Source organism: Alnus glutinosa, chromosome 7 (genome assembly GCF_958979055.1).
Source record: "Alnus glutinosa chromosome 7, dhAlnGlut1.1, whole genome shotgun sequence".
Classification (NCBI taxonomy): Eukaryota; Viridiplantae; Streptophyta; class Magnoliopsida; order Fagales; family Betulaceae; genus Alnus; species Alnus glutinosa.
The window spans coordinates 15,719,385-15,739,215 of record NC_084892.1 but is presented as its reverse complement, the minus strand read 5'-3'; the positions used below and the strand labels follow the sequence as shown (position 1 = coordinate 15,739,215).

General features: G+C 40.4%; 1 protein-coding gene across 3 annotated transcripts; it reads right to left on the bottom strand.

The window, feature by feature from the left end:
* Positions 1-3,788: 3,788 nt before the first annotated feature.
* LOC133872618 (F-box protein SKIP24) lies at positions 3,789-19,359 on the bottom strand. Of its 3 annotated transcripts, none has more exons than XR_009901062.1 (6): positions 19,064-19,359; positions 18,775-18,948; positions 18,529-18,691; positions 18,298-18,439; positions 11,106-11,150; positions 9,912-10,178 (listed from the first exon to the last, which is right to left on the bottom strand). XR_009901062.1 is itself a non-coding variant. In XM_062310191.1 (6 exons), exons 1-4 carry the CDS (start codon positions 19,285-19,287, stop codon positions 18,305-18,307), a joined length of 696 nt encoding a protein of 231 aa, XP_062166175.1. In that variant the 5' UTR covers positions 19,288-19,355; the 3' UTR covers positions 9,912-10,178; positions 11,106-11,131; positions 18,298-18,304. The 3 variants fall into 3 exon arrangements, 2 of the variants coding, with proteins under 2 accessions (XP_062166176.1, XP_062166175.1); XM_062310191.1 differs by having other exon boundaries at positions 11,106-11,131; positions 19,064-19,355; XM_062310192.1 differs by lacking the exons at positions 9,912-10,178; positions 11,106-11,150 and adding an exon at positions 3,789-4,054.
* Between the last annotated feature and the right edge of the window lie 472 nt (positions 19,360-19,831).

Below are 19,831 nucleotides of genomic sequence, written 5' to 3'. Positions count from 1 at the left end.
CCCGAGGCCCGTTTTGTCGGTTGGGCTCTTCTGTATAGACAGCATACGAGTCAGCTTCTCATCAATGACTCTTTCTAGTTGGAGTTGCGTCTCTAGTAGCTTTTCCTCGAGCTCTTGAATTCTATGCAGCAATGTACTCTTCTCAGTTTGCAGGCTGTTCAGATCATGAAGGTGCTGCTTACGACCTTCCCTCATCTTCTCATACTCTATGTAGAGAGTCTTGTATGCCTCCTTGAGCTCTTCCCCATTATCACTATGCTTCGATTAATAAGAGTCTTCTTCTTCGACATGTGGAGCTACAAAGGCCAGAAATTTCTCAGACTCTGGAGCTTCTTCTTCTGACTCATCACTAAGAGTCACATTGTAAGCCTTCCCCTTGCCCTTCTTAAGATTCCCGCAATCGGCTCGGATATGCCCAAAACCTGAGCATTCAAAACATCTGGGCCCTCTAGGATCTTTCTTCTCTTCTTCCTCAGGTTCGGCCTCTCTGGGAGCTCTCTTCACTTTTTCAAAAAACTTCTTCTTGAATCGGTCATCTCTCATTAGTCTTCTGAAATTTTTGGCTAGCATAGCCACAACTTTCTCTTCCTTCTCAGAGTCATCTTCAGATGAAGCTTCTAACTTTTTCTTGGAAGCTTTCAGAGCAATGGTCTTCAACTTCTTGACCGGGGGTAAGGACAGCTCATATGTTTGAAGAGATCCCACCAACTCTTCAAGCTTCATCTCTTCTAGATCTTTGCTTTCTTCAATGGTGGTTACCTTGATCCTGAAACGCTCAGGCAAAGATCTTAGAATTTTTCGGATGAGTTTTACATCCGAGATAGGCTTCCCTAGACTCACCATGGAGTTCCTCAGGTCACTCATCTTGGATTAAAACTCTCCAAACTTCTCATCTTCCAACATCTTAATCTCTTCAAATTTTGAAATCAACATTTGAAGTTTGGCAGACTTTACAAGTTTAGTACCTTCTTATGTTGTTTCCAAAATTTGCCATGCTTCTTTAGTTGATTCGCAGTTTGAAATTTTGGCGAATTCAGATAGAGAAAGTGATTGGCATAGAGCATGGAGGGCTTTATCATTGGAAAGCCGTGCGTTTTTCTGAGGGACTGTCTCGAGGGTTGTATCCGCTGGCTTAGTCCAACTAGTTTCAACAATACTCCAACAGTCAATGGATTTTAAAAAGAAACGCATTCGAGCTTTCCAATAGCCATAGTTCGTACCATCAAAGGTACGAACAGAATTAAGAGTTTGAGAGATATCAAAATATAGAAGTCAAAATAATAACACTCAAGAAATAAATTTCAACAGAGTGTACCAAGCTCTGATACCAATTGAAAAACGGAATTGACTTCTAAAAATAAATAGCAAGTGTGTGCACAAAGTGTCAACAAAAATAACAATGCGGAAAATAAATGACACAAGGATTTTTGTTAACGAAGTGGAAACTCAAGATGAGAAAAACCACACCGGGACAGCCAAACCCAGGATATCCACTATTCAGAAGACAAAGCTAGATACAAAGTAGTAACACTCACATACCCCTGATGCAGTGGTCGTACCTTGCTCTCTAACGTGTAACCCAACACGAACGTTTTCCAACCAGATCTCCTACTTGAAGGGGTTTTCAATGGAATCCTTTACCTTAGGGCCGACCCCTAAGATAGACTTCAATTGTAGCACAGCAACAGCACACTTGCAATGGCTTGAGAGACAAATCAGCTCCAATAATCTTACAAATAACTCTCTAAACTCTGATGGAATTCAATACCGAATTCTTACAGTTCTCAATGCCCAAGGGCCTCTATTTATAGGCTGAGGTTCAAATGGGCGACTGCTGTAAAATATATGGGCGCCGTCCGAACGGGAATCCACGTCGTCCGGATGGTTGCATCAATCTTCCCTTATTTGAACTTTGGAAAGAAAATCTGAAGCTGATCGATCACTGGACGTCGTCCGGACGAGCTGCTGAGACGTCCGGACGAATGCAAGCTGGTACAGAAGCTTCTCGACACAGTGAAGGGTCCGAACGGAAATCCACGTCGTCCGGACGGATGATGCTAGGTCTGTCTAGGCGTCCGGACAGTATGGCACGTTGTCCAGACGGATGGAACAGTGGACAAATGAGAGTTCGAACGGGATGGCACGGTCATCCGGACGGCTGACAGGGAACCGGAATTTTCTGACTGCAAAATCTTCTGAATAGCGGAATCCCTTGTAAAACAGCATCTTTACATACAAGGGATTTTGTCCAAACAGAATGAGGCCAATTACAAACTAACAGAATGGATGTCAAATGTATGCCGAATTGGAATGAAGGGCAAGTGGAAGATTGTTAGGGTTTATGCCCTAAAATCAAATTAATTTGAATGAAGTTTTAGTTTAATTGAATAAAGTTGTTTATTTATTGATTTATTTAATGAATATTTGGCATTTTACTATTTACATGAATGCATTTAATGATTGATATTTATAATATACATGCAAATGCATAAGTTATAGCTATATTTGGCATTTTACTATTTACATGAATGCATTTAATGATTGATATTTATAATATACATGTAAATACATAAGTTATAGTGAATATGACTTAGGTGTGAGTAATGTGTTAGGATCATGTACATCATACACACAACGGAATAATCCCAATGATCGACTTCAAGGTAATATGGAAAGATCATGCTTTAAAAATTAAAAGACAATGGAGAGGCACACACTTGAAATTCAGCCACCCCTTGGGTATGAGCAAAAAAAATTTTCTTCTTGCCTCTTCCAAAACATAGTTGCCTCTGGGAATTCTAGAGCCTTGGGATCTTTTCCTCAATGATTAAATATGACTAAAAGAGTGAGCTCTCAAAAAGTGTTTAGTGTCATGACTAAGGGCTTCTTATGCCTCATAGGCTCCTTTATTTGTAGACTTAGATTTACTTGGAGAGGAGGCATAAAACTTGTGTCCAAACACACCCATAGTGGATAGCTAGGTTGGGGATAAAAACCTAGCCTATCCTCTTGGAGAAACATGGCTAGGGCTAGAGTTTTATCCCTAACCCAAGTGTCTCCAAAATCGTCTCTATGCTAGTATCCAAAATACTAGCCCACGTTTTAAAATAAAACAAGCCCATACCAATAATTAGAAGCTTGTCATTGTGGTCAAATTATATGAACAACTTGAAGAGGAACCCAATGGAAAAAAAATAAAAACTAGGTCCAATAGACCCATGACACATGTTGCTCATGACAAGTCATAAGTTACTGTTAATTACAATTGATTCCACTAAGCAATTATAATTGTACTCTAGCTTATATTTTTAATTTAATGAATTAATCTCATAGACTATTTATTTGGATCAAATCGAATGGCCTTTATGCATTTACCTAATTACTTCTACCCTTTGAATTCTTCAAAGAATTCAGACTTCCACCTTGCTAGGAATACAAAATTATACCTAGTGTATTCTTCACATAAATTACTCTATACCCCTTCGCATATGGACAACCAAAGGATCACATACATCAGTATGTTCTAACCTAAGCACATTATTGGCCTTGTACCCTTTTCCTAGAAAAGTCATATTGGTCATATTTTTCTCCAAGAAGGATGCTTAGAGTGTGGGCTTTGGATCCTACTTGGACTTATATGTTCAAGACAAACATGCCACACATTTGTTTATTAGTAGAAGGAAACTTCCTCTTTAATGGTAAAGAACAAGAAACTAGTTTCTAAAATAGAATTATTTATAATGCATGAATCATAAGCAATATTCAAACTAACAGTAATAAAATTAGAATAGATAAAAATATTATCATTCTTTTATTACCAAGGTATATTTCAAAAATATAACCAAAAGTATTACAAAAAAGTATTTTATGTAGATAATGTATACATAGTTTAATAAAATTGAACTGATTCAAAATACAAGTAAATAACTTCCAAAGATAAAACTGGAATCTTCATTCCATCTTCAAGCGCCAGGTACACCTTCATTTCGCCTAGTTTTTTTCATCTCTTGAAACCCCTCCAATCACATTGCAGACATGATTACTGTACCTAAATCTACATGCCAGAAACCAGTGGGATTCAACATTAAACATGTTTTAACTAAAGAGGAAGAATCTTTGCCTTGGCATTTGAAGGCTAGATACTTTTGCAATTTCTTAACCAATGCCCTACTTCGCCACAATGGGAAAAAAAAAAAAAAAAAAAAAAAAAAAAAAAAAAAAAAATCCTTGGATAGCTTGGCCTTTGTCCAGTAGGAATAGTACGCTAAACTATTGATGTTAGTAACCTAAACTCCAATTAATTTATAAGATGCTTTGATTTAAATTAAATAAAGTTGTTTATTTACTAATATATTTAATAATCATTAAGCCTATAACATATTTATATGATTTTACTTTATGATTACTACTTATTATATACATGTAGATGGTCCTTACATTGCATTGAATATAATCTATGGTGGGAATAATGAGATTATCACACAGAAGATCTTATACCATAAATCTTGCAGTCTACAATTCTTAATGTTCGCATTCAGTAATGGAACTGAGTATTTCATCTGATAAGATTATAACACATCAATCATGATGATCTATCTTGATCATGTGAAGTGGTGATTTTTCATTAATATGCTGGTGCAGACACAATGCATTGAACGGACTGCAAGAGTTGCCATTCCTTTAAAACACTATCGAAAGGAATGAAGCGAAACTCCAAGACTTCTTAAAGCATTGATTCTAAATCCTAAGAGGATCGCAGGCTCAAATATAAAGTTATGGTCATTTCGATGCATTAAATAGTGAACCTTCTACAGTCAAGCTTCTCAGTGCGTTAGGTGATCACATGTTGCATTGTGAGAACTCTATCCTCGACAAGGAATCCAAGAGATTAAAAAATTCCCTCTTAAGATAGATTTAATGGATTAATTATTCTCAGTCTCTAGCCATAACATTTTAGTAAGAGTTACTAAAATATTTATTTACTTGATAAAATGATATTTCACAAGGGAGAAAATAATTATGTGATTAAATTAGGTACTCAAGGAAAATAGTTAGTGAATTAAAATGACACTCTAATTGACTTTAATTCGATTACAAAATATTTCATGGAGGAATTAAATGTTAATAACAATAAGAATTGTCTAAGGGATTAATTTAATAATTCAAAGATATTAACTAGAGTTCAATTACAATTATTTAGTGTAATTAATTATAATTAAATAGTAACATGCAATAAGTCATGAGATGACAAGTGTCATAGGCCTATTGAAGCTAGTATGTATGTGTGTATATATATATATTCCTTTGGATCCCTCTTCAAGTTGTTATAGTTTGACCATGATATATAACAGACTTTTTATTTATTTGGGTCATGTTTTCTTTTAAAACATGAATCGCTGTGAGATAGTGGTATGGGCTTATGTGAGACACAGTCTGGGAGAATAAATAAAGGATTGGGCTTGGGATTAAGCCCAAGCCTATAAGGAAGACATGTGGCACATAGACTACAGTATAAGCCCTAGCCCATGCGTCAATTAGAGCAGTTCCAGCGGATTATGTAAAAGCCACCGTAAATCTAGGATACATAAGAAAGCCATAAAAAATGCTTCTCTTACATTTGTTGAAGATAGGTGAACAGTGCAACGCCTCATGTGGCGTTGCACTGTTCATAGATGGGTTTATTTTTTTATTGTTTCTTCACCGCGGGAAAGCTTCTAGATGGGCGTTTCTTCTTCAGAATTTCTTCGTCTCTCTATGTCGTGGGAGGTTGAAGCACTCGGAGCAAGGCGCCTCGCCGGGGAACGGAAATTCCCGATTCTTATTCTGGTTGTTGAACACCCCGGTGGAGCCGCCGTACTCGATCCATACGTCAACCAAATTGCCGCTCTTGAGATCGATCTCTATGCCGTCCAAATCAACGACCTGCGACGAAACCATGCTGTTCAGATCCAAGCCCACGTGGTTTCCGCTAACGTCCTTGAACTCCACGTCCATTAAGGTGTTGAACTCGACCGCCACGAAGCCCGAGGGCGAGCCCTTCTCGGTGACTAGCCCCAGGAACCCACCGGCATCTTCGGCGATCTCGTCATCCGGGGAGATTACGAGAGCGAGCCCGTTGTCGATCGACGAGGGGTTTAGGTTGCTGATGGAGAAGGAGAAGAATGTAGAGAAGCTCGCTGGAAATTGGGTCCCGAGCAGCCGGAACTTCACCGGTTTGTTGTAGAGAACCCGACTGGCGCCGCAGTTGGGGACAGGGAGGTCACTGGTAAGCCTTACGCTCCCGTTGTTCATGTGGGCGTCCCCGAGGAGGTCCCGAAGTCGAATTCAGTGATGGTGACGGTAATGGCACCATTGAAAAAGCAGAGCAACAGTGTAATGGGAACAAAGACAATACTAGAAAATTTACAAGAAAGTTTCAGCATTGCGTTGTTTTTAATGAACGCCCATCAGAGAATTAAAAGGCATGTTGAATTCGCGGTGGTTGGGCGACTCTAGAAGAAGAACAAGATTGAATCACGAGGTTTGTAAGAGAGAGGATGAGAATGGGTCCGATGGGTTGATTTTGATTTTGATTTTCCGGTTGGTTGATTATGGTGTGGTGAATTATGTTGTCTATGTGATAATTCTGCATTTTCTCTGTTTTTGATGTTTTTGGGTTTGCCCATGACAAAGCTTGAGCTGGTGAAGGTGGATTGGGTTCAAATGGTTGAAAACTTGAAAGTGCAGGTCTTTTGTTTGATGAATTGCCGGTGAGAGATGATTTCAGGTTTGTGGAGAAGAGTGGATACGAGGTTTTAACAAAAATAATATATATATATATATATATATATATATATATATATATATATATATATATATATATATATATATTAAAAATGATTATTTTAATAAAATAGATATAAATTTAGATAATTCGATGGAGAGTAGTTTTAAAGGTGGTTAGCTAAACTAGCAAAAAATGGATTTTAATTATGTAAAATTGATTGAAATTTAGATCATCCATTGGAAGTGGTGTTAGACCTTGTGGTGGACTAGGATTGAAATCCTAGTCCATCCCCCCGGGTCGTCCCCTATGTAGTGTGGGAGTAGGAATCTGTGTCCCACATCTGGCCTCTAGGATTACTACCACTCCAAGAAGCCCCTATAGAGGAGCCTACGAGAGAGTTATTTGCCAATTCACTCACAATTGAGTTGAACATTGACTATTCTTTCAATATAACAGGGGACTTGATTTATCATCCTCTTGTGATGTCTCAGTGATCCCTGCAGAAGTCGTGTAGCATAAAGAAGAGAGAATAAATATTTTCTTCAACAAAATTCCCTCGTGTCCGAATCCCTCCAAGTAAGTGTTCTTGCTTCTTCTTGTTATTTAATTGTATTGCATCCATAGTTTTTGTAAATTACCGACCCCTGGGATTATTCCGCTGAGAATGATTGTCATGTACATAGTTCCCCAACATTGTCCTCTTTCTAGTTCTCTTCATTCGCTTGGCAACACCCTTGCCAAGTTGTTTGGTTTGCTTCATCTTCGACCATCCTTCTGACTTAGAAGTAGAATCTTAAAAGTCATGTGTACGAAGCCTTGACCTTTAAGATAGATGCCTTCCGCTCCGACGAGCTCATTCACCAATTCAACCAATGGTAGTCCTTTTTGGTCATGGACACATTGAGCTTAAACTGGTTGAATGACGTACTCAGGCAGCGATTGGAGGATTATATCCTCCTGAGATTCACAATCAAATCGATTTAAGCATTGAAATCATATTTAGGCAATGCTCCCTAATAGAACACAGTAACCCTTTCTATATAATATATTCATCGAGCTCATCTCAATCAGCTTTGATTGATATATATAGCATTTACAATATATAAGATTAACTACAACTCTACCTCTTATATGTCTTCATATTGAAGTATAACTCTTTCTCATCTATACATTGAGTTTCAGTTAGATTACAATGTCTACCTATCTCTATCTCTTCATGCTCTTATCCCTTATCTCCTTATCACGCAAGACCTCCAATGAATTAAGCATTGAAATCATATTTAGGCAATGCTCCCTAATAGAACACAGTAACCCTTTCTATATAATATATTCATTGTGCTCATCTCAATCAGCTTTGATTGATATATATATATAGCATTTACAATATATAAGATTAACTACAACTCTACCTCTTATATGTCTTCATATTGAAGTATAACTCTTTCTCATCTATATCTATACATTGAGTTTCAGTTAGATTACAATGTCTACCTATCTCTATCTCTTCATGCTGTTATCCCTTATCTCCTTATCACTAGACTCACGTATGGGATGAGAAGTGTCTTGAGTGGTTGAGTCCTTTGATGATAAGTCATGTGCATTAATACCCTTCCGCAAGGTCAACAGGAGAGATCGGACTTTGAGCTTGAAACAGAACCTTTGAAACCGAGTGGAGACAAGTGGTTTAGTTAGAACATCCGCTAATTAGTTTGAGCTAAGAATGAAGAGAATTTCCAATGATTTATCAGCAACGCAATCTCTAACAAAATGGAAGTCGATTTCCACATGTTTTGTGTGCATGAACTATAGGATTTACTAACATGTACGTAGGCCCAATGTTGTCACACCATAGTTAAGTTGGAGAAGAGAGAGAGAGATACTGAGTTCATTAAGAAAAGCTTGAATCCAAAGGAGTTCAACAATTTTGTTGGCAACAACTTTATATTCTGCTTCTACAGAGGAGCGTGAGATGGCAGGTTGCTTCTTAGAGCTCAATGAAATCAAGTTCAAGCCAAGGAAGATACAATAGGCTGATGCAGAGCGTCTACCATCTAGGCAGCCTGCCCAATTTGCATTCGAGTAAGCCTAGAGGCTAGTGAATTGCGTTTGATGAAGGAGCTGCCCATGAGACATAGTGTGCTTTAAGTAGCGAATAATCTTTTTTACAGCTTGCCAGTGTAGTTTAGTTGGTCTATGCGTGAACTAGTAGACACGATTAACAGCAAAACCCAAGTCTAGACGTGTTAGTGCAAGGTATTATAAGGATCCAACAATGTTGCGATAAAGAGAAGGATCTTCCATTGGATCACCGGTGAAGGCCGATAGAACAGAGAAGGCTGCCATGGAGGACTTCTTGGTCTCACTCCTAAATGCATCAAAGTGACCTTTAGGTCATTCATGATCCTCTAATGATTTAGAATCAATATTAATCAATGTTCTAATCAATTTAGAATCAATGTAGACGTGAATGTGCATTATTCTTTTGACTTACATGGTCTGTTCATTGCATTGTATCTACATCAATCCGAAATCACTTCACATTATCAAGATATATCATCACAAGATCATCATTAGGACCATCATACTTGCCTCATTTGCTTCTCTTCAATAGACGTTTTATTTTCGCAAGGTTTATAGTTTAGAATTTAATGTATGATAATCTCATTAATCATACCATAAACCATCTTTAATACAATCTATGGACCTTTGCATGTACATGATAAGTAATAATCATGAAAGAAATACATGCAAATAGTTTATGTCCAATACCCAATAAATAAATCAGTGAACAAACAACTTCATTCAATTTAAACTAAAATATTCAATTTAAACTAAAATATTATTCATGAAAATTGGACTTTAGGGCGGACTTGTTTCTGACATTAGGTCTTGTCACAGTTTAGACACATACGAACCATATCAATAGCTGTTCAAACATGCAAATCTACCCTTTTTTTCTTCTTGTTTTTGGCCAAAATGCAAATATACCCATAGTATACTATACCAGTTTGATTGCATCAATTTTTTATTTTTTATTTTTTATTTTTATTTTTATGAGGAGTAACCCCTCCGAAGCAGGGCCACTTCATGTACCCACCCTGTCAGGTAAACCACGGACCCGTGTAAAATATAAAATGTTGACTAGTGTGCTTGAAGAGATCAGGGATCTCAACTTGAAAATTCAAAATAAAATATAAAAATGAAGATCGTCCGTCCCTTCGGAAAAGTATCAAGGAAGACCCCTAGAAGGATAAATCATAGAATTGATAACATTGGAAAGCCGTATATCATACTACTTGAGCGCTACGAACAACTGCTGCTCCAGAAATTTTTCCAAATATCTGTTGCAAAGCTCCTCAATGCCCTGTGCAGTAACCGATCCAGGACCTCACTCATCAGGCCCACTCCTGGGTAGGGGTGTGCAAAACCCGCAGCACCCGCCCCACCCCGCCCCGCAGAAGACCGGATTTTCGAAATTTTTTGCGAGTTAGAATCCTAATTTGAGAAATTTATGCGGGGCGGGGCGGGTTGCGGGTTTAGACTTTTAAAAAACGCGGGTCCCCGCCCCGCACAAAGAAGGAGAAAAAAAAAAAAAAAAAAAAAAAAAAAAAAAAAGGGAAAGAAAGAAAACCTAATCGTCTATTCATTCACTCATTCCTTTTGTTTTAAATTGTTTTGGTTCACTTTTATATTTTTGCATGTTTACTAACCAATTGACTGTTATATTTTTTCATGTTTAGTTGTTTATTAACTAGTGGACTCATTTCATTGTGTGAGAAATACAATTTTTATGGTTCAATTTTATGGGATGTTAAAGTGTACACATTTTTATTGTATTGTTATTTGAAATAATCGTTTCATTACTTCTGGAAAAGACAAGAAAATTGATGACATGGCATAGTGAAATATTATAGCTTTTTATTCTTGTCATTTTTCATTATGCTTTGTTGATGGGAGAAAATAAAAATCATGTTTCTTAGAATTTTATCTTATAATTAATAGGGCTTTTAGTTTAAAAGGCTAATCCATGGAAAATGTTCTTGAATGGAAATATGAATTTAATTTTTTATTTAAAAAACTAGTATTTTTTTTGAATTTTTTATTTTTTACAAAATAAAATCAAAATTACTTAAATGCCACTCAAAATACCCGCCCCGCCCCGCAATCCCCGCAATCCCCGCCCCGCACAAACCCACCCCGCAGTGAACCGCACCGCACGGTTCCTCTTTATAAAGTGTGGTTTGCGGGTTGAAAATTTTCAACCCGCAAAGGTGCAGGGCGGGGCCAAAAAATGCCGAAACCCGCCCCACCCCGCCCCATGCCCACCCCTACTCCTGGGGGTTTCGACAACTTGAGAAAAGACACCTACCAAAATAACCTTGGCCTTTCATCATCCGGACCAAACAAGTAGGTTTACATGTTACAATGTGTTTTCCACTTAAATCTCACAGCGACTATATATAATATTTGCAGTTTTTGTACTTCAAAAGGAAAATAAATAACATGAATGAGAATATACATGGGTAACCAAAATAAATTACCAATCAAGATATCCTCGCTGTAATTAACTGATTCTTCATGAATAGGGTGCCAATACCAAACAATACTTAGAATACGGAATATATGTACCATTTCCAAACCCTGCCCGTCCATTTACTTGGGAATGCTGCAGTTGAGTTACTAGAAATTTTTTTTTAAAGAAACAGATCTCGTTATTTCACAACTTCACAACAATTAAACCCTAGTGAACAAGATTTTACAGTCGATCCAATGGAACTCAGTATACTGAATACAATCTGGGAGGTATTGGGGCCAGATGTGCATCAAGCCTCTCAAAGAGCCAATATCGTCCGCAACATACGTGTGTACACACAAATATTTATGGTGCATGCATGTGTTAATTGAAGAAAGACAATTGAATAAGATCCGAATATGCAGAGGTAAAGAGCAGAAGACATACTGGAGTCTGGACCAAATCAATAATGCAAATATACCAAAATCTTTCACTCCTTGGTAAAGTACAACTGGAGCATTAGCTTTACTGATCACAGTCGTTGGTAATGGCTCTCAACTGCCCATTACTCACACGGGTACAACTACTATTCACTCTCCCTTCTCATCTATTCCATTGCAAAACGTGTTGTGCATTCCAGACATTAAGAAAAACTTGCTCTCTGTTGCTTAAACAAGCAACGGCCGAGCGAGCTAGCGCGAAAGCCGTTGCGCTAACGAAATTGGAGTGGGAATAATTAGCATTGTATGAAAACTTGAAAAGAGAGAAACCCTTTCTGGCTTGGATAACAAGTCAAAAAGGGTTCTATGCAGACATCAAATATGGCCACCCCAGCAAGTATGAGGGAGATAAGCTTCCCTTATTTAAATCACGTAGAAACAAACACAAGAGGAGTCAGCCAAACTGAATATATTTGGGGTGCAAACAGTGGACCAGGAAAGTTGCCAATGGTATCACCAAAACAGCCTATGCTTAGCGGGGATGCTCCCCCGCCGTGATGGGTAGTGAGATGGACCCGAGTGGGTATACTCGTTCTTCTGTGAACCCGACTGGGGGGGAACAACGGGTCGTAGATTATCGTAATAACTTCATCTAGTCGAAAGCCGTTAGATAGAGCACATCCACCGAGCTGCCAGTATCTATCATTATTCTTCACATGGTGCCGTTGGCCACTGTCATAGTTACCACCAGAGGGTAGTCATGAGGGTACAAAACCCCCTCAATATCTTTTTCAATGGAGGTGATTGGGCATGAATCCCTTTTAGGTCTCTTTCGGGGTCATTCCACCTTGAAGGTCTCCTCCGCCCTAGCCTTCCTTATGTAGGCCTTTCGGGAGGAGATGGACTCCCCTCTTCCAGCAAAACCTCCAAATATTTTCCTTATTTCCAGGGCAGGTCTACCTCAGGACATTCGTTTCTTTCTTCATGGCGCCCCTCCTCCGCGCACGGTTCTCTTCGCTAATCTCTTCTTGGCCTTTGCTCATTATAGTTAGTTACAAACCTCATGAGCTTTCCTTCTTGTATCCGCTCATCTATTCGATCTTTAAGGTTGTAGCAGTCATTCATGTCATGCCTGCAGCCCTCGTGGAAGTTACAGTACTTGTTCTTACTCCTCCCATGTTTGCAGACTTCATCTTCAGGGGCCGCTCCAGCTTAATGTTGTCCTGAATCTGCCTGAACACTTCCTTTGGTGATACACTAAGGGGAGCGTATTTGGTGTACCGTCCTCTTCGGGTTGGCTAGTCACGTTGTTCAAACGAGGTGTGTCTTCTGTTCCCCTTTGCTCGGCCACTCTAATCTGCAGTCGTGTGCCTAGACTCCTTCCTCTTCTTGTCTTGCCGACCGTTTTCCAATCATTCCTGATCCTTCAACACCTTCAACGTATCTTCAACATTCATGTGTCTTGCAGCCAAGTCCATAAATTCGCAAAGTCACTGAAGACTCAAAGCCAGATACTTCATGAATTTGTTGTAGGGCCAGATTCCTACCAGCTCCATAAGGTTGTTGTGCCCCTCCACCAACAATCTCTCTTTGTCGAAGCGTGTCATGTATTCCCTCAATGACTCCTTCGGTTTGCTTGAGGGTGAGTAGGAATGTAGCATGCACTCTCCTGGTTCTGCCACCAGAATACTAGGTCACAAATTGCTTGCATTGCTCGGCAAACAATCCTATCAAGCCAGGTTGCAGTGGTTGAACCACCTCCGGGCCCCCTCTCTCAATGTGGTAGGGAATGCCCTGGACGTTAGTTCGTCAGAGGCCCCTTGAAAGACCATTTAGGTCTAATAAGCCTCCAATCACTGTCTGGGGGGTCCTTGTTTCCGTCGTAGGTCTCCATGGTGGGTACCTAGAACTTTGGCGGGAGGGGAAAGTCTCCTGCCGCGGAAGTCTTTGCCTTTCATCTTTCGGGACATCTACTTCAATTTATCCTGTAAATCATTCATGCAGGCATCCACCCTACTACTCATCTCATCCGACTCCAGGCGCTTTTCTTTGGCTGGACCTAGGGATTTGCTTCTTCAATGATGGCCCGAGGGGGTCCCCCACATTCCTCCTACTCTTCGATCTGGTTGCAACCATGTGACTTCGAGAAAGGAAAAAAAGGTTGGGTAGAGCACACACTCGTTCCCATAGACAGCGCCAAGTGATAAAGCTGAAATCTGTGACTACTTCTCCATACTTTTTTTATTTTTTATTTTTTTAATAAATAATAATTTTATTTAAAAAAGAAAAAAGAACAAAAAGGCAAATCCCTCGTACAAGAAGAGTATACGAGTGAGATGAGGCCTTAGCTGCTACTACAATCTAGAAAACAAATCAGATCTACCAGATTCCTTGAGAGAAAATTGGGAACATCTACAGTAACCCAATTCAAAAGAGATCTCAGAAATGAAAACTTAAGGAAAAGCACATTGGTCTCGCTATCCACAAAGAGTCGACGATTCTTTTCTCTCCAAAAGCTCCACATTAAAAGAGCGGGAATAACTTTCCAGATAGCCTCTTTGGGATGTCCCCCGTCCTAGATATTTCCAGCAATTTAGAAGCTAAAGGATAAGTGCCAAGAGACCCCAAAACTGTTAAGAATAAGTGCCATATATTAGCAGTATACTCACAATAGATGGGAAGATGATCAATAGTTTCCTCATCCTTTTAACAGAGGCAACACCGGTTAAAACTAGTTGGAACCCCCGCCTTTTGAGATTATCCACCATGAGGATTCTACCCAAAGCCGACTGCTTCTCCGTACACTTCCTCTACTTAGATGCTCCAATGGGCAATCTCTCCTACACAAACTTAAAGAACAAGGCTTAGAGGCCTGCAGGGGTGAGTTGGCGGGGCATACCTCTGATGCCTAAGTCAGTAAGACTGTTAGGAAAAGAGGACTCTTTTAGCTGGAGTCCTTAGTGTTTAGTAAAGATGGATATGTTGTGTACTTTGTAAGGGTTTTACCTTCCTTATTACATCTCCGCTTACCTGACCAAGCGGACAAGTGCCCATCCACTTCTCTGCTACGTGTTGTCCCGTGGCTTGGTTGCTTGTGGTAGTCATAGGAAGGTTGCTCACTAACTCAATTGAAGCCTCACCTCCTTATCACAGGTCAGCCAACATTAAACGCCAAACTTGCTTCTTCGAGAAGGGAGGTGACGGAGGCAATCAATGCCTCACCTGTTCCATTGATGGTGGGAGTGAGGGGTATCACTAATGCAATATGATCCCCAAGATCCTGCTGACATAACTGTTGCTTTTCTTCTTTTCTAGGTTTTAGGAGGGATCCAATGTTACGCAACTATTATCTTTCCTCGGGGCAGCCGCTTAGATGGGCTGAAGAGCCTAAAAATGGGCTTGGGTCGGTAGCCCCTTCGGTTTGTGGTACTCATGCTATCCCAGTGGGTTCAACCCGGACCCATCAGATGGTAATTAAAAACATCATGCTGGCGAAGTGCTAAAGGAGGAACAGCCCCTTTGATAAAAGAAATAAAGTATATTCATTCCACACTAAGGGAGAAGGAGCCTTCTTCCATCTCCTCACTAGCAGTACCGCCCTGCAATACCACCTCTAAGGGAGAAGAAGAATTGGAGAGTAGAAGGTCCGACAAATGAACCCGCTTATCCCCTCCTTAGCAACGAAAGCCCACTCCCCATAAGAACTATCCTGCCGGAATGGACGAAGCAAACTTCCTGACGAGGGAGGGAGGGAGGACCACTCTCCAACAGGGAACCAGAACAAGGCTAAGCTACCACTGGCAGAATCTAAAGCCCTCCATGTGTTTTCATCCACTCCCGACATCGTCCGAGGCATCTACGTTGCTCAGAGTGGAAGAACCTCTATGCTGAGCATCATGAATCAGCAGGCCCTTCACCAAGACCGGGCTTGAAGCAGAATGCCTAGGACCTGTATTTCTTTTCCACTTGGGTGTAAGCTTAGCTTTGGGGTGGTTGAAAGAAATTTCGGCCCGAACACCAGTAAAGTCCGTCGAGGACTTTGCCTTTACCAACAAAAGAGAATGGGTCACAGGTGGAAGTCCTAAAATACTAGGGGCCTTAGAAGGACCAACAACTACCTACGCTCCGGCCCAAGTCCATCCACTCAATACAACGAGACACCTTAGTTAAAACCTGAGCCAATGACTCTCTAATAGGCTGGTAGTCAATGAAATCACCCACAAGTCCCAAGTCTACCTACAACCAAGCTCCATCAGCAAAAAATGGGGGATTTTCTGACCCTTATATGCAAGCTTCGTTTCACCACACGCAACCTGTCTCTTCGGTACAGTCACAGTAGGATTTCCAATTTCAACCCTCGAGAGTGAGGAGGATGCCGGAAACTCCATCGGTTTCTCAAGCACCTTCACAAACAACCTACTCCCAAACTCCTTCACTGACGACTTCAACCTCGGCACCGGCCTACTTGAGCGACCACCGTTACATCTCTCATCTACTCCAACATCGCTAAACAACATAAAAGAAGTATAGCCGACCGCAACACGAAGGCAAAGGACCTCCATCCTTTACCTCCTTTACCTTCCAGCACAATGATAAAACCCCTCCATCTACCACCATCATACTCCTCCACAACCAAGTACCTCCCATGCTTATTCAAACAGCACTGGGCAAAGATAGCTGGAAAACCCACTCTGGAACATCTCTAGAACTCCTTTGTTTCCTTCTCTATGAGCAGCTCGTCAACGGTAGCTAGCAACCAATGAATGTTAGCTTTACCCAAACTAATTGAACAAGCGATGCCCTTGCAGATCAGGAATCCATAAGACTGAAGACCAACGCTCCACCGCCAACTCAAAAGATTTTGATTCAATAAAACACTGCCTCAAAAGCCCCATAATGGAAAAAACAAGCCAGCACATGCTAACACACACTGAAGAGGGAACCCTTCTCACCACCAACGAGGGAACCCTTCCCAAGCTATATCCTTCAAAAGATCTTGAGTGCAAACAAAAGTATTTATTGCATGATTATAAAATATTAGGACTAGGTGCAAAAGATTATTCGTCTTATTAATAGTCACCTAATTGGCATGCTGATGCTTGCATAATACTTTCAACATGAAATTGGATGGGCTTCGATCCAATTTGTGGTCTTTTGAGTAGGGTCTTTTGAGCGATTCTAACTAAGGATTCTTTGAGATTTTGAGAATTTAGGTGACTACATGGATCTTCCAGGCCATTTTCATTCATGTCATCATGATTCAACTCTTTCATTCGTTCCACCAGATTGTTGCACAAGTTTCATTTTTGGCTTCCTTTTGACCAAGAAGAGAGAACCCATGTCGTTGATAAGTGATTTCAACAGGGGGTTTAGAATTGAAGAAAACAATGAGCTCAAAAGAAAAACACATATAAGAAACAGGGTATGTGTGTGTGCACAGGGATGGGGGATAAGGACAAGTTCTAGATTGTCCGTGCTCATTTATGGAGAAGCTGTAGAAATTAGACATAATGCAACAATTATGATGAGGATCTTAAGTTCAAGAAGGAAGAAGATATCAAATATGTGTCATTTACAGAGATCTGAGGAAGGAGAATTACTTCAAGGAATTGATACTAAGTCCCATAAAGAAACATCACCAAAGATCATCAATACTCGCAAAAGTAATTCATCCAAAATGAATCGAATTATTGAACCCCATCCCAGCCAGAAAGGAAACAAGTAAATTTTTGAAACAGTGAGAAACAGGCCTCAATGCCTCTTATAAGTACTGTACCACTTTTCAAAACCGCTCTTGAGTGTTCTATACATCAAAAATTTATATATTTTTTCCTCCGTTCTTGCCGCGCTTAGTACTTATATGGATCTTCTCTTTCACTACTAATCTTACATAAGAAACGTGGTTGCCTGATTTTTGATGTACACAATCATGGAACTGAATAGCTGATCAATTCAAATAACTGTCTAAGAGTACATAACGCTTCAGTCCACAGTTGCTAACCATTTGTTTTCCTTATCCAATCTCTCTTTGTCCTTTATTAACCATTTGTTAAGCATTTGAAGGTCCTCACATCTTAAGGACAAGTTCTAGATTGTCCAGGCTGGTGGGTGAGTACGCTGTCCAGAAAAACAAGAGACAAAATCCCATCGTTTTGGAAACAGCATTAAATTATAGAAGAAGAGGGTTGCAAACGTGTGTTAAAAAAATGTAGAAATTTTTTTGGATGGTCAAGTATCAAAGGTTATTATGGGCCAGCTACTGCACAGCACATGGTGAAACAAGGGAGAAAACCAAGAAAGTAGGCTGCAAATGCAAAGCCAACTTGGAAAGAATATTAACCGGAAGACTCGTAAAAAAATCAAACAATCACATATTTAAGTAAAAAAGAATGCATGAAATAATTAACTGAAACTTATTCGTTGAGAACAAGCTCAAAAGCAGCCAAATTTCGTGGCATCTATGATTGCTGCAAAAACAAAGAGATGAATACGATAGAAAAGAGGCAAAGACTTTAAAAGCATGACATAATAGTAATTCCTTTAATAACAAGCAAATGCAAAGTTTATTTGAAACGGACCTCGGATTCAGGGATTCTTTTTCTTTCGCTTGATGTTACTCTGATGGTCTCCACCGCTGACGCCCGTATAATCTCGTAAAGGGTGATAGTTGAGCGACACCAGCTGTTGCTTTGCCATGTCGAGCCTTAGTTTCTCATCTTTCTGCTCATACAACATCAAACAACATCACATACACGATACACGATACACCCCACCAAACAAAATATAAGTGAGAGATGACCAAAACTTACAAGGGCTCTCCGAAACCCCGAAATCCGGTGGTTACAAAGCCGAAGTTCCATCTCCAGGGCATGCATCCGAGATTCAACAGGCACTGCGCATTGCTCAACTATTTGTTTGTGCCTACCTCGGATAACATCCGGCTGCCACGCGTTTAAAGCTACTGAAGCTTCCCTGCAACCACGCCACAAGACAAAGCCAATCGTATAGACCACTAAGAAGTCATTGTTACAGCGATTGATTGAATACGTAATTACCTGACCCTTGCTAGATTTGACAATTCTGCGAGAGTTGCCCTCATTTTCTCGCCGTCCTCGGCCAAGCCACTCTCGATCCCTCGAAGCTTTCTAGAATGTTCCGCAATTTCACTCTCCTTTCTAAGCACCGCCCTTCTATGAGCCGCCATCTTCCTCACTCGCTCCCTCTCATACCTGAAAACCACTCAATTAAAATCCAATACATCAATTCAACAAGTATCCGTTTCGTTAACCAAACACCTGTTTCCGTATAAGACCAGTTTATTACTTATCAAAAAAAAACTACTACCTGTTTCTGTATAAGGATTTAGACTTGACTGGTGAAGAAGAAGAAGAAGCGGCGGAGGGGAAATCGGAGAGGAGTAGGTGGGACCAGAGCGCTTCTTCGTCGGAGAGTCTGTGGAGAAGTCGGCAGCAAATGGAGATGCTGCAGAGGTCCTTGCTGGTAAAACCGCCGCTTTTGATACCGAGTTCAAGGATTCGCCTCCACAGCTCGTCTGGTAAGATCGACATTTTGCTCTTCTGCGTGCGTCCACACACAAGGAACGAATAAAGTCCTTGTGTCGTATTCCCTCGCTTTTTCCTTTCCCCATCGTTGTTTAGGAGAAAAAACTAGTCGTTGCGTCAGATTGACTCCGTAATTTTGGGTTTTATTACCATTAGCTTTCTGGATTTTATAGATGTTTTGATGGGTTGGGTCACAGTTAGAGTGAGCAAATTCTCCCGGTCCTGCCCTGCAAAGCCTAAAATTCGCACCTATTGTGCGGGCGACGAGGCCTTTTTTGGGCCCTTGCGCTGTGCCGGGCGGGGTACCTTGAAATTTCTCGGATCCTCACCCTGCCCCGCAGATTTTGAAAAAAAAAGACAAAAAGAAAAGGCAAAAACTTTCAACTTTTCTTACTTTCTTTATAAGTTCTAACCTAACCCTAACTTTAACTTCTCTAACTCCCGAAGCGCCACAGCCCGCATCACTCCGCCACTCGCCTCACTAGTCACCGGCCCTCACCTCCCCGCATGCACGTACACACCCGGCAGCAGAGGAAGGGGAAGGCTATAA